The 12,861-nt window shown below is 38.8% G+C and overlaps 1 protein-coding gene across 1 annotated transcript; it reads left to right on the top strand.

The window, feature by feature from the left end:
• Window positions 1-2,227: 2,227 nt before the first annotated feature.
• Window positions 2,228-12,462, top strand: LOC116224610 (GTPase IMAP family member 7-like). The gene is made up of 2 exons (XM_031584933.2): window positions 2,228-2,446; window positions 11,707-12,462. Exons 1-2 carry the CDS (start codon window positions 2,440-2,442, stop codon window positions 12,426-12,428), a joined length of 729 nt encoding a protein of 242 aa, XP_031440793.1. The 5' UTR covers window positions 2,228-2,439; the 3' UTR covers window positions 12,429-12,462.
• The last annotated feature ends 399 nt before the right edge of the window (window positions 12,463-12,861 follow it).

The following is a 12,861-nucleotide window of genomic DNA, read 5'->3' as shown; positions in this document are numbered from 1 at the left end:
GTTGGTTCTGTGCTTCCCCCGCGTCAATGGTGGGGTCCAATTTAGTCCAAGTGGCTGCCCTATATAAAGGGTGCCTCAGGAGAGCAGTGAGAGGAGAGACAGGCATGAGAGGCCGTGAAAGGCGTAAGTTCAAACCAACACTTCCCTGCTGTGAGGTGAAGTGTTGGGTATCTAGATGTGTGGATACTGTGTTTTTGTGCCTTGTTCACTGTTTGCCTTGTCTGTATGCCTTGTCTTTGTGCCTAGCCAATGTGTTTAGAGTGTGGCTAGCGGAGGTACTTAGCTTTGGGCTTAGTCTCTGGGCCTAGTTTGGGGCCTAGCTTGGGCCTAGAAGGTGCCGGTATTTGGGCCTAAAGGGGCCAAGCAGGTGCCCAGGGGCCTATTGACTTGAGTTCCTGTAAGTACTGTCTGTATTTTGCTCTGTTGACTTATGTTTGTTTATTCTGTAGGCACGTGCGTTGGGGTTGATAGAGTCTCCCTTGTAAATAAATGTATATAATTTTATAAGAGCCCCCATCAACTACACCACCCAATCCAGTCGCCTCATCCCAAAATAACGTGTGGTCCATCACACGTTGGTATAGAATTAATGACAGTTATCTTTTAATAGGCAGATCCAATAGATATTTGGTTGACTGGTTGAAGTTTATTTGATATAGTTCATGGTGTACCCCAGGGTTTCATTCTGGGACCCACTTCATTCAGCATGAACACGTTACTATCCTGTGAAATTAGGCTGTAGTGTATTCAAATAACGTTTACATGATTTTGCTGTGGTCCTGCTGTTTTAAAATGATTACTACTATCTCAAAATATTTTATAAAGAATACACATTTAAAAGTTATGTGATATATAAATGCCTCTACACCCAGGTTTCACCAGTAAGGAAAATATCAGAAATGTCACCAGATGTAAAAAGGCACCTAAACCCACAGCTCACCGGTAAACAAAAATGATTACCTACACTGCAAGCAATGTACAGACCTTAGTTAAAATTGTATTGGGTAGATGTTTACATGACACAATATGTGTGACGTACCACGATAAATAGGTTTGTGTGTTGGAAATATATGTTCAACATTACATGAAAAAATCGGATCACTTTAAGTTCTTAGCATTGTTTTACTGCAACTTATGAGGCCTTGATAATATACGTACACATTTGAACTGCATTCCCAGACTACTAGTGGCACCTGTTAGCAAGGTTTACATAGCTCTTCAATGTATGAATAGCTATTTTCCCTGAAATGCAATTCCAAGACAGTCTGGCAGACTATGAATTACAGTCACAAAACAATGTTTTTTTTTTTTAATTGTTTTCTTTTTTTTGTATTTAGGAAAATTAAATACATTTGATTCATTCTTTGCTTTTTGACACATTATTGTGTTACTGTTTCAGTTGATCCAGCAAGTAGTTCAAGAGATTCAAGATTCAAAACGTTAAATTAGAATCAAACATAGTAGCCTTCTGTGTGTATACAGGCAGTTGGATGTTCAGATTTTTTGAGGCAAACGTAAGTTTGCGTTGATGGTAAAACTGCTAGCATTGCCAGGCATTTGAATAGAAGTCATATGTTTTCTATTGCTAATTTTTTTTGGAAGTAACATAAAAAGAGGTTCGGGTGAAATCTGAATAAAGTAAAGCCCAAGGGCATAATTGGTCGATGACCTTGCATCAAAACTTTTTTTCTCTTCGAGATATAAATAGAGAAGGCAACTGACATCAGAGTATCAATGCTAGGTATTGCCTTTGCCATTTATGAGCATATGAAGCACCTGTGCTGCTTGGCAATTTCCCAACATTATATCAGAATGATTGTGCTCTATCGCTCATCAAACTATAATGATCTAACAGGAAATTAAGTGTGCAACATCTGGAATAGTATGGACAACTGTGTAGGTCAAAACACATCTTGGACTGTCAAGAATTTAACAGTTTTCTTTATTTTGCCACTTTCCACAGCATATAACTGGTACACTTTTCAGATACATGAGGGTGAAAGCCCTTTCAGCTGATGTACAGTTAAATAAAAGTATTATAAATTTGGACTGTATGACCAAAAACTGAATGTGACAAATTTAAAGTGCTTTCAGTCGGTCTGCTTTGAGCAAAAATTACATACATTTCATCCTGAATCAGGTAGGGATACAGCAGCGATGTGGATGTGTTGTTTGGCCTTTTCGCAGCTAGAGGGAAATCTTGCCGCGAAAGTGCTTGCAAGAGGACCAGCCCCTTTTTTTTGCATAAGAACCTACCCACCATTTTATACCTCAGTTCCTTTTTTCTCTCAAACACATTTCACGGAGTACCTCTTAGCAGATCCTCCTCTTGATCCCTGTAGGTCTCAAGAAATCTTTAGCTATTTAATACATTTACCAACCTTTTTCATTTGAAAACCATCCTTCTTTCTGGCTGTGGGAGAAGAATTAAGATCTATCATGGAATGTAAGTGCATTGTCCTTTCTACTTGTTGTCCTCTGTACAGTAAAATAGCTACTCCATACTACATAGCTACTAACATTATACATTTTTCTTTTTGGTTACTCCATAAATATTCAATATGTATGTATGTATATATGTATGAATGTACTGCTTTTTGATCATTAGAAGCTTTCCATATGAGGGGTTAATACTGCCATGTCATTTGTGCTGGGCTTGCACTTTGCCTTGGTGATTTACCTCACAAGTATTCCAATACAAAAGCAATGCTAAAAGTCTCTTATGGATGTAAACTAATTGAAGATCATTGATTTTGTTCTCTTGTTAAACATATATGTGGAACAAAGAAAGATGGAGTGAGACGGGTAGTCTACCAATAACCAGTAAAATAGTGGAAGTGCCTGTAAAATTCCATTTCTCTCTTGCTAACCATAGCTAACCATTTAATGTACAGTTATGCTCAGGTGTGATTTTCTTAAACTTCTTAGATCTCCTTAGATGTCTCAATAATATCTTGTGTGTGACGTCATATTCTAGATTAAGGTGTGTCCAGTTATGAACATGATTATGTCACAGGAAAGGCACTTTTGTCTGGAACCATAGGCTTTAAAGGGTTAAACAATTAAATATGAAATTATTAATTGTATTTATAAACATACCCTTCTTTAGCCATACCTAGGGCACGTGTGATAAAGAAGAGGTCTGTTAGCCTAAGAGTCCTATTGAAAAATAATGATAATAACTTGTAGAACAAAAATTCTGGAAACAACGTTTTAGTCATTTGGATACAAAACATACAAATACAATATGTGTTTGCCTCTGTCATAAAGATGCTGTTTGTGTGGTGGGTGCACAGCATTTCATAGCATGTCAGCAACGATCTCAAACGATTACCTCTGGAGACTCCGGTTGGATGGCTGATGGATCATCCTTCTCTGCTTCTTATTAGCCAGGTTCACTAATGTAGCCTAAAAATAAATAAATACATGACATATTTAGATTTTCAAAAAAAAATTATTCGGATTATTTCCAAAACCTATGTACGTATCTTTGTTAAATGAGGCTATGTAACCATGTTTTGAAACAACTTGCCAGCTGTAACATTTTTTAATTAATTACGTGCTTTCTAGATCAGTGCTTGATTTTTGTCAACACCATCAGACATATACAAATTGTATTCAAAATAAATTTTAGAGAAATTATCACAGATATTTTGACTCTTAACCGTTTCTTCGTTCTCATAATTATGCACATCTGTTTCAATGATTGCCGTTTAAGTCGTATAGATTAACATAACAGAGATATTTAGAAACATAAAATTACTTTGGAAATGCAACGACTATTAAAAAATATTCTTGAGGGAAGAAAACAGATATTCTTCTTTTCTAAAATAATAATCTGATAGAGTTGACAAGGCATCAACAGGGGTGACAAACTTGTATGGAACAGGGACATTTTTTTATAAAAAGTTTCAAATTAACTCTCAGAAATATTGTGTTGGTGCAAGACATGAATAAAATATACTACAAAACCCTTCTTTTCTTGGATTCACATCTCAAGAGAGTAGAGGGACGTTACACATCAGGCAGTAGACAATGCACATAGAACCCACTTGTAAAGTCCACAACCTTTTGAAATATATGCTGCATAAACTAATTCAAATCATTCAAAATAAAATAAAAAACAGCTCAACCATTTAAATATGTATTGGAAAACTTTCATGGAAAAAAAAGGTAGTTGATGGAGTTTAAACACCAATCATTTCAATGTCCTTGTTTTTGCAAAAAAAATAACCTTTGGCCCATGAGGGTGAAAACAATTTCAACTTTAACATCTTGATGCTCTTGGTCAATTGCTAAGACTTTAGCCAGCCACCAGTTCTGGCCATAAATGGCAACAAGCCAATCTCCACTCTGAATGTCACCAGGGCCTATCCCAGTTGTTGTGCCCTCAGGTCCTCTACTGGCCCTTTCTCCATGGCCTCCATTAGCATTGCCAGAGGACTCTGCACTTCAACAGCACTAGACTGTCCAACAGCACTAGAATGATCTGCGTCATCAAAAGTGTGATACTTGGTCTAAAAACACTGGCATCCCTGTGGCTCACTGCAAAAACATGAAATGTGCCTACACTGGATGATCCCTTGGGCTACCACTTAATGGGCTACCCTTGGGCTACCACTTCCTTGTTCCTGAGATGGATTTCAGGGGTTGCATAAGGAGAGTGTCATATGACTGAAAATCATCATTGGTGACGTATTGTAGCTTGACACCACTTAGGCTGCTGGACGCCATCTCATGAAATGCTCTGCCATCCACAACGTCCCCGACCTCATCAGCACAACACTTTTTACTTTGCCTCAACGTCATCTGGGGCACACCTTGCCATGTGATGTAAAGTAGCTATGTCAGTTATCGGACAGTTTGTTAAACATCGGCCATTCTGTTAAAAAATCGATATGCTAAGTTTAATAATGGATTAACACAACAACGCGAACGTTTGCCGGTAAACACGCATGAACGGTATTTAACACTGTTACGATAGAGACGAAATTCCATTGTTGCATTCAAGAATCCAGCTGGAGAGGGACAGCGCAGAGGAGGATAAAGTTGTTCTTATTTTTATACTGTTAGATTGGACCATCCTGACCAGAAATAGACAGTGTTGATATTTTGGGAACTTGGCATGAATGTCTGTCCTGATTTGATCCATATAGGTCCAGATGGCTTTAGCATCCTCACGCTTCCATTCTGAGATTGTGCTGAGGTTTTTCCCATAGTGAGAGGATTGCTAAATTTATTTTGATTTGATTTTGAACTAAGTTGACATGGGTGGCTGTCTCCTTTCGTAGTTTGTCTTGGTAGACAATCGTAACCTCTGAAAGAGTGCCTGTGTGTTTCTCAAGTTTGTCTTGGTAGACCATCGTAACCTCTGAGGGAGTATCTGTGTGTTTCTCAAGTTTGGTGTGAAAGTGAGCTCCATCTTCTGTTCGCTCCTCAATGCGTTTCTACTGCTTCCACTCCACCTGTGCTTTCCCTTGCTCTGGTGAAATACCTGAGTATTTGTTTAGACATCAGGAACAGGTACGAAACAGACAAGATTCACTTGCTGGAGAACAACACACAAGTTGGAAAACACACAGATTCACTTGCTGGAGAACAACACACAAGTTGGAAAGTCTCTTCAAGTGTGCTGGTTGCCAGAGCATTGAATGACTTCAGGACCTCATGCATCATTGTTGCATTCTCATGGTACTGACATTGACATGTCTTTCGATCTGAGGCTCTTGGAAATGTAATGTAGAATTAATGCAATGCACAAAAGGATGAATAAGTCTAATGTTAAGGTTTTGTTGGATAAATGTATTGTGAAGGTGTTGCATAGTATCGGTCAGAGTCATCCTTTGATGTTTCAGTTTTTCCTGGTGATGGTGTCTTGCTTGTCTATCGTCGTTATCCCTGCATTGTTTTCCAAAAACGTTTGAAACTCAAGGAAATGGTCTGGAGGAATCTAGGTATCCTTTGTTTTCGTATCTTTTCTCATAGTGTTTTGTAAGTCAAGCCAAACTCATAAACCCGATGGATAAGGCGATACTTCTTGAGAATTTTTCCGGACAAAGACTGTTTTGGATGCTGTGATGCAAGTCATGCCACTTCTGTGAGTTTGAGGATCATTTATTTTCAACTTTGCAGTCATTGCATGGTGGAAGAGCAATCTTTAGTCTTGAATTGATTATCTTCTGAAGGATTTCTGAGTTCTCCCATGAAGCATCATCTCTGTTTGGGTCCGCGGTGAGTGTTGTGTCTTATTTTGAATACGCTTTCTGCGTTCAAATTGCTTTCTCAGCATGTCCCTTGCTAACTTGTCGAGTTTGTATTTCGATGCTTTAATCTCTCTGGAGTGTCGTCACCTAGTTTTGCGTCTTATCCAGCCAACAACGTGGCCAATCCAAAAATGGTTTCTCTTCAGTGATTATGAACTCTGGGTACAAGGATAGCCCATTCTTTTAGCATCAGTCCTCTTCAAACTGACTTCAAAATGACTTCAAAATGACTCAACAGACCATTTACAGGAAAACTGTCATATTTACCAACAACTTTGTCTTTCAATGCTTTAATCTCTCTGGAGTGTCTTCTTCTAGTTTTGCGTCTTTTCCAGCCAAAATGTTTTCCCTTCAGTGCCTCTGAACTCTGGGTGCGAGGATAGCCCATTGGTCTGCCACCCACGATGCATCAGTCCTCAAAGATAGACATGTGAGGGACTGAGGCAGCCACCCCACATTTTGGGATGTGGGCTAACTGGAGTCCAGTGTTAATTTTGGCAGCTATTTTAGATTTAGTCTTAGTCGTAGTCTTTAGACGAAAATGCATATTAGTTTTAGTCACTTTTAGTCATTTTTATCCTCCTTAGTTTTAGTCTAGTTTTCGTCGACGAAAACTCAGAACATTTTAGTCTAGTTTTAGTCGACGAAGTCTCATTACATTTTAGCCACATTAAACTCCTTTACTTCCCTTCTCAGGCGCGGGGACCCCTTGTGTTGTGTCTACAACTGCATAATAGTCAAGCTTGCAGTACTTAAACTGTGGATGCAATTAGTCTCTAAAATACAGATCTCCTAGTATATGCCTACAGCTGAATTCCAATGAATTCAACGTAAATAATAATTTTAAGGCAATACTTAATTAACAGTATTATCATTAAAATATAAGAGAATATCAAGTCTAGATTTTGAAGATTCAAATGATGTGATAACACAATACAACTACTATGCCTACCTGGCCTTAGTTAAATCAACCACATATCCTCCATATGAATTGCTGTGCAATCTGATAACCAACATATTTAGCTAGACAGATAGTTTGAGAGTTGAAAGTAATGCAATGATAATAACAATTGCATAAATAGACAAGGATATGTAAACCAATCACGTATTCATTTATTTTTTCTTGATTAATGTCATGCGTGGCCTGTCCTATAGTCCATTCTGCAATGCGTTTACTAGCTAGTTATCATAGCTAGTATAACTTAGCTAGCAATCGATAGCTAGTATAACTTAGCTATGCTACCTCATAGTTAGCTAACGTTAGCTAGCTAAACGTTTTGGAACTCATTTGCCAAGCCAAACGGGAGGTTTCAATCGAAAATGACTAGCTAGTTGTACAAGCTGACACAACATACACTCGACTGCCCTTTTGAAGTTAACTTAACGTTGGCTAATATATTCTAATAACTAGTTAACATTAGCTAATTATCATTGACAGTTACTAGCTCAATTTACCTTGGCATAAATGGCAGGGTTGTCTTGTGCGCTTTCAGGTGCCTCTTGTTGTGTTCATCCCACCTATTTTGAAGCCACAAGGTTTCTCTCCGGTTATTGCGGTGCATTGTGTTTTATTTTCTGTCAAGTTATAATTAAAGACTGTCCAGATATCTATTCTTATTTTTCTTCCAGTACCGAGTGCTTGAACTTCAGCCATCATAACGTCTGTTAGGGCGTCACTTGCATGTCGGGGCATCTCAGGGAGTTGAGGAGGGATAGATACAGGACCGGGCAACATTCAACCAATGATGTGCATACAAGTTTAGAAAAAAAAACCAATTGTGACTTAGTCAACCACCAACATTTTCGTCTCATCTCGTCTCGTCAACGAAAGTTAAAATAGATTTAGTCATAGTTTTTATTTATAAAGATCCGTTTTCGTCACGTCTTAGTCTCGTCTTAGTCCCGGGAAAAAGGTCGTTAACGAATATTTTTCGTCATAGTTTTCGTCAACGAAATTAACACTGCTGGAGTCGATGGTGAAGTCGGGAAAAAATGGTGCAGGAGATGGTTGCATTCTTATAACCATATATAATTATGTATTTTACATGGGGATTCTTTCCAATAACCCCAAACAGGTATACAAAACAAACCAGAATCAATACAAAAGTCAAACATACTCAAAGTACTAAAACAACTAGGCAAACTAGGAAATAGTCAATGTTAGTATCAGATGTAATAGCCCCCAGACACAACCTACATTCATAATCAACTGCACTGCTTGAGCAACAAACATAAACCTCTAAGGAAAATCTGCTGCTCTTCCAACCAAGCATCTAAAAACATTGTTTGTTGACCGTGTCTTATATTTCACAAAAAGTATTGAGAGGCAGAGTAAATTTTTGTTCATAGTTCTTAAAGGAAAGGAAAGTACACCTACAAACACTAAAATCAAGATTCAGATTCAGATTAGACATGATTCAGATTAAATAATTCCACCTGGGTTAGACTTGACCTGATTGTGTTTTTGCAAACATATCCAAACGTCTGAACTGACAGAAAATACTGTAAAACAAAACACATCATCAACCAGCGAAGGACTAATCCCCTCCCCACAAAAGGAGACCCTCACAGACGAAGATCAAGTTACTTCAATGTCACCTCTTGTTGCTAGGCAGCCTGTGTGTTGCTAAGCAACCAGTCTGATCCATACTATAATGATGAGTGTTGCAAATAGCCATTAGTGCTCCCCACTGAGACCGTCTGGTAGTTTTTTCGCTGCTTCCTCTAAACATTGCTTTTTAAGGCACTGAAGAGGAAGTCCAAAATAGATTCCATCTCCTAAAAGCTGAAGCCATAATTCAAACCATATGTTTTTTTTCACAGCATTCACCCCCTCTGTCTGCAGCCAAGGCCCTTTGACTGTAGTAGAGCGAGATACATTTGAACACTGCTCTGCATCTCTTTTCTTTAATGTCATCCAAGATAGAAATATGACTGAGGCAGACCTCATGCTCTACACTAGAATTAGCAAAAACGGTTAACTTCTTAAAATATGCAATGCACCTACCCAAATTCTATGGTGGATGTTTATACAATGAATCACCTTCAGCTAATAATAACACCAGAATTTCATCAGCATAGTTCCTATGAACTGCAGTTGGGTGTGTCCAATTCTGTGGGAGTTGTGTAGTGTTATTTTCTGCTTTATTTTTCTGCTTTAATGAGAAAGCTATTCTCCATGACCCTTCACTGCCAGAGGGTGTGCCAGGGTCTATTGACTTAGCTCAGGCGTGTCACTTCAGCATTTCTCCTGTCTGGGTTGGCCCTGCAGTCTGTTGCAATCTCACAGGCAGAGTGGGGGGTGGCTAAACTGGATTTCACAATACCATAAAATGAGTGTGCTGAGATGATGCGAGTGGCAAGAGTGTGCTTCGGTTTCCACTTTTGTATCTCATAGTTATTATACACAGAAAAAAAATCCCAGAGTGTTGCCATTTTTAAAAGGACCTGGTCCCTTTAAACATTACGTAAACTATAATTGTCTCCACATGATTTAGGTAAGCCTTGCCTTCAGACTGCAGTCATCTGCTCAGCCCACTAACAGAGTTATGTCCCAAGGCAACACTGAATGCTTGGTTGCCGTGGTGATGGATGACGTGGTAAACAAAGAGTGGAAGGCTTTCCTGACTCACTGGCTGCCTGTCCCGCACTCTATAGCCTTGGTGCAGAGGAGAGAGAGAGAGCATTAGATAAAGAGAAAGAGAGAGAGAGAAAGATAGATAGAGAGAGAAAGAAAGAGGAGTGAGAAAGAGAGAGAGAAAGAGAGCGAGGAAGAGAGAGGAGATTATTAGAGAGAAAGAGAGAGAGAGCAATAGAGAGTGAGCATTAGATAGAGAAGGAGAGAGGAAGAGAGAGAGAACATTAGATATAGAAGGAGAGAGAAAGAGAGAGAAAGGGAGAGAAAGAGAGAGAGAGAGACCTCTGTTATTCAGGGGAGTGGGTTGAGGGGAAATCCAGGTCACTGCACTCTGTAATGTTTATAGTCTCTGTCTTGGTTTCTGCAAGCTGTGCTTTGCTCTATCCATAATGGCAGGGGTTTTTAAGGAGGTTTTTTGAAAACATGTTTAAATTATGTTTTGGGAAATTATCATGATTTTGTGTCTTTGCTTTGAAGGTCACAAATGTTAGTGAATAACCTGCCCTACTAAGACTAATATGCAATATATTCCAGAAAAAAAAAAACATATTTTATTGAATTACTATTAGTTAGTATTACTACTATTATGATTATTAGAATATCAAAAGTATACATATTAGTGGCAGTTAAAATGGCAACAACAATAATAGTAGTTATCGTAATCATAATAATGCCACAAAATGACAAAACACATGAAAAAAATATTATAGTCAATAATAGAGTCAAAATCAGCCAACTCCTTCTCGTAAAAAGAGTGTAAACCATGATACATCACCAGTAAAAGCACTTTAAATTATCCCTTTGGTAAGATGTGGGGAAAATTGAAAAGGGGCAGGCCATTTCAGTGAAAATGCCACCAGGTGGTACTACAGCCTAGCTAGCAGAACATCAACACTTCCACACAGTCTTGGTTACTGGCTCCAGTGTTGCCTTTAGGTTGTGCAAACATGAGGACACCACTGAGAGCAATTGAAGTAACAGTGCAGTGCACAATCTAAATGTCCTTCGGCATATTGCTTCAGCTCAAAATATAGACAAGGCTAAGCTAGCACCTCATGGTGTTCGTGACCGATAGGAACATAATAAGAACATATACTTGGAAGTAGGTGTCGTAGGTCACAGGGTAAACTACAAATAACATACAGGGTCATTTGTATGATAACTATGACAAAAACAAACATACACATTTTTTCTACGCTTTTCACAATCAGTACGAACAACAGAATATCGCATTGTGCAAAAACATACATACACACTGGAAATGTAAACACCTATTACATTAAAGAAATATGATGTCATGTTTGTCAACAAGGATGTGACATGCTCACTTTTGTTGGTAAGATTGTACATGGTATGTAGCTAGCTAGCTAACTACGATTACCTGGGAATGATGCCTACTTGACCCATGAAGAAAGGTATTGACATGCTCAATACTCTAGAATGGTAAGTTGACCTATGGAGAAAGGTATTGACATGCACAGTACTCTAGAATGGTAACTTGACCTATGAAGAAAGGTATTGACATGCACAGTACTCTAGAATGGTAACTTGACCTATGAAGAAAGGTATTGACATGCTCAGTGCTCTGGAATGACTCTTAGAATTTGAATTGGCACTGACATGTAGAAACAAACCTTTCTATTTACATCAAAGTGGTTCCACCTAAAACTTTAATGTACAACAGAAGATCTTTCATAAAGGCTGTAGAGTATGCTATGTGACATGATTATGTTGGAGCTTTTTAATGATATTCCAAGTAGTTCATAAGTGATGCTAATACAAGTTCCTCTGTATTTGTCTTTCTAGTAAGGGTTGTGCTCCTTGGGAAAACTGGGGATGGCAAAAGCAGCACTGGGAACTCTATCCTCAAAGACAAGCTCTTCCAAGTCTCAAAGGGCACGCAAGCTGGAACACAACACAATGAGATGAACGAAAATGATGATGGCGACAGAAGAGTCAAAGTTGTCGATACCCCTGGTTTCTGCAACTCGAAGCTCACCGAGGAACAGCTGACGGAAGAGCTGAAGGCCTCTGTTTCCCAGTGTGCTCCAGGGCCTCATGCCTTCATCATTGTGCTCAGAGTGGGCAAATACACTGCCCAAGAGAAAGAAATTGTTTCTCAAGTCGGAAAAATCTTTGGCAAAGACACTTTCAGTCATGCTGTAGTCCTGTTCACCCATGGTGACCAGCTGGCCAAAGATCAGACCATTGAGGAGTTTGTCGATCAGAGTGAGGATCTGAAGAAGTTGGTTCAAAAGTGTGGAGGCCGCTGCCACGTGATCGACAACAAACGCTGGAACGAAAAGCACGAGTACAGGAGCAACAGCGTTCAGTTGGAGAAGCTGCTGAACACCGTAGAGGAGATGGCTAACAACGGATGCTGCTACACGACTGACATGGTACAAGCGACCAAAAACGAAGCACAAGGTAAAGAAAACTCTTCTCTCATTCTGACACAAAACCGCACAGAAATGGCACATTTTATATTTATTTGGTACAATTGCAAATTTCAGTGTTTAGTGGGTTAAGTAAAATACAAAACAAATGCTAGACTACAGTATTTACGACGATGGAAAGCATGAAAAACTAAACGTACCACCATTGCGGTGCGCAATGTGACCCGCAGCAGAACGTGCAAGAATGAAAAAGAATTAAGTGTGTTATTTTGAACGAATATGTTTCTAGCAACAATAGACTAAAACGTTTGTTGTATATCTTATTCTGAGGGAAAATGTAAAAAACTATAGTTTGTGGATGTGGTGGCTGTATGCTGATAGGGTGTGGGTTACGTTCTTCAATATTGAGACCTGTCTAGCAAATATGAGGTTGAGATTGACCTTAATGTAACAATATGAGCTTCATTGTATTAAGGTTCTTGCCATTTATTCACAAAGTTTGGGAAAATATCCATGTCTACGTATATAAAATGTAGGATTATTAGTTAACGGCCAGACCATGTTT

The sequence above is a fragment of the Clupea harengus genome, chromosome 18 (assembly GCF_900700415.2).
Source record: "Clupea harengus chromosome 18, Ch_v2.0.2, whole genome shotgun sequence".
NCBI classification, from domain to species: Eukaryota; Metazoa; Chordata; class Actinopteri; order Clupeiformes; family Clupeidae; genus Clupea; species Clupea harengus.
Note: the sequence above shows the minus strand (reverse complement) of the source record. Positions and strands in the feature narration are given on the sequence as shown.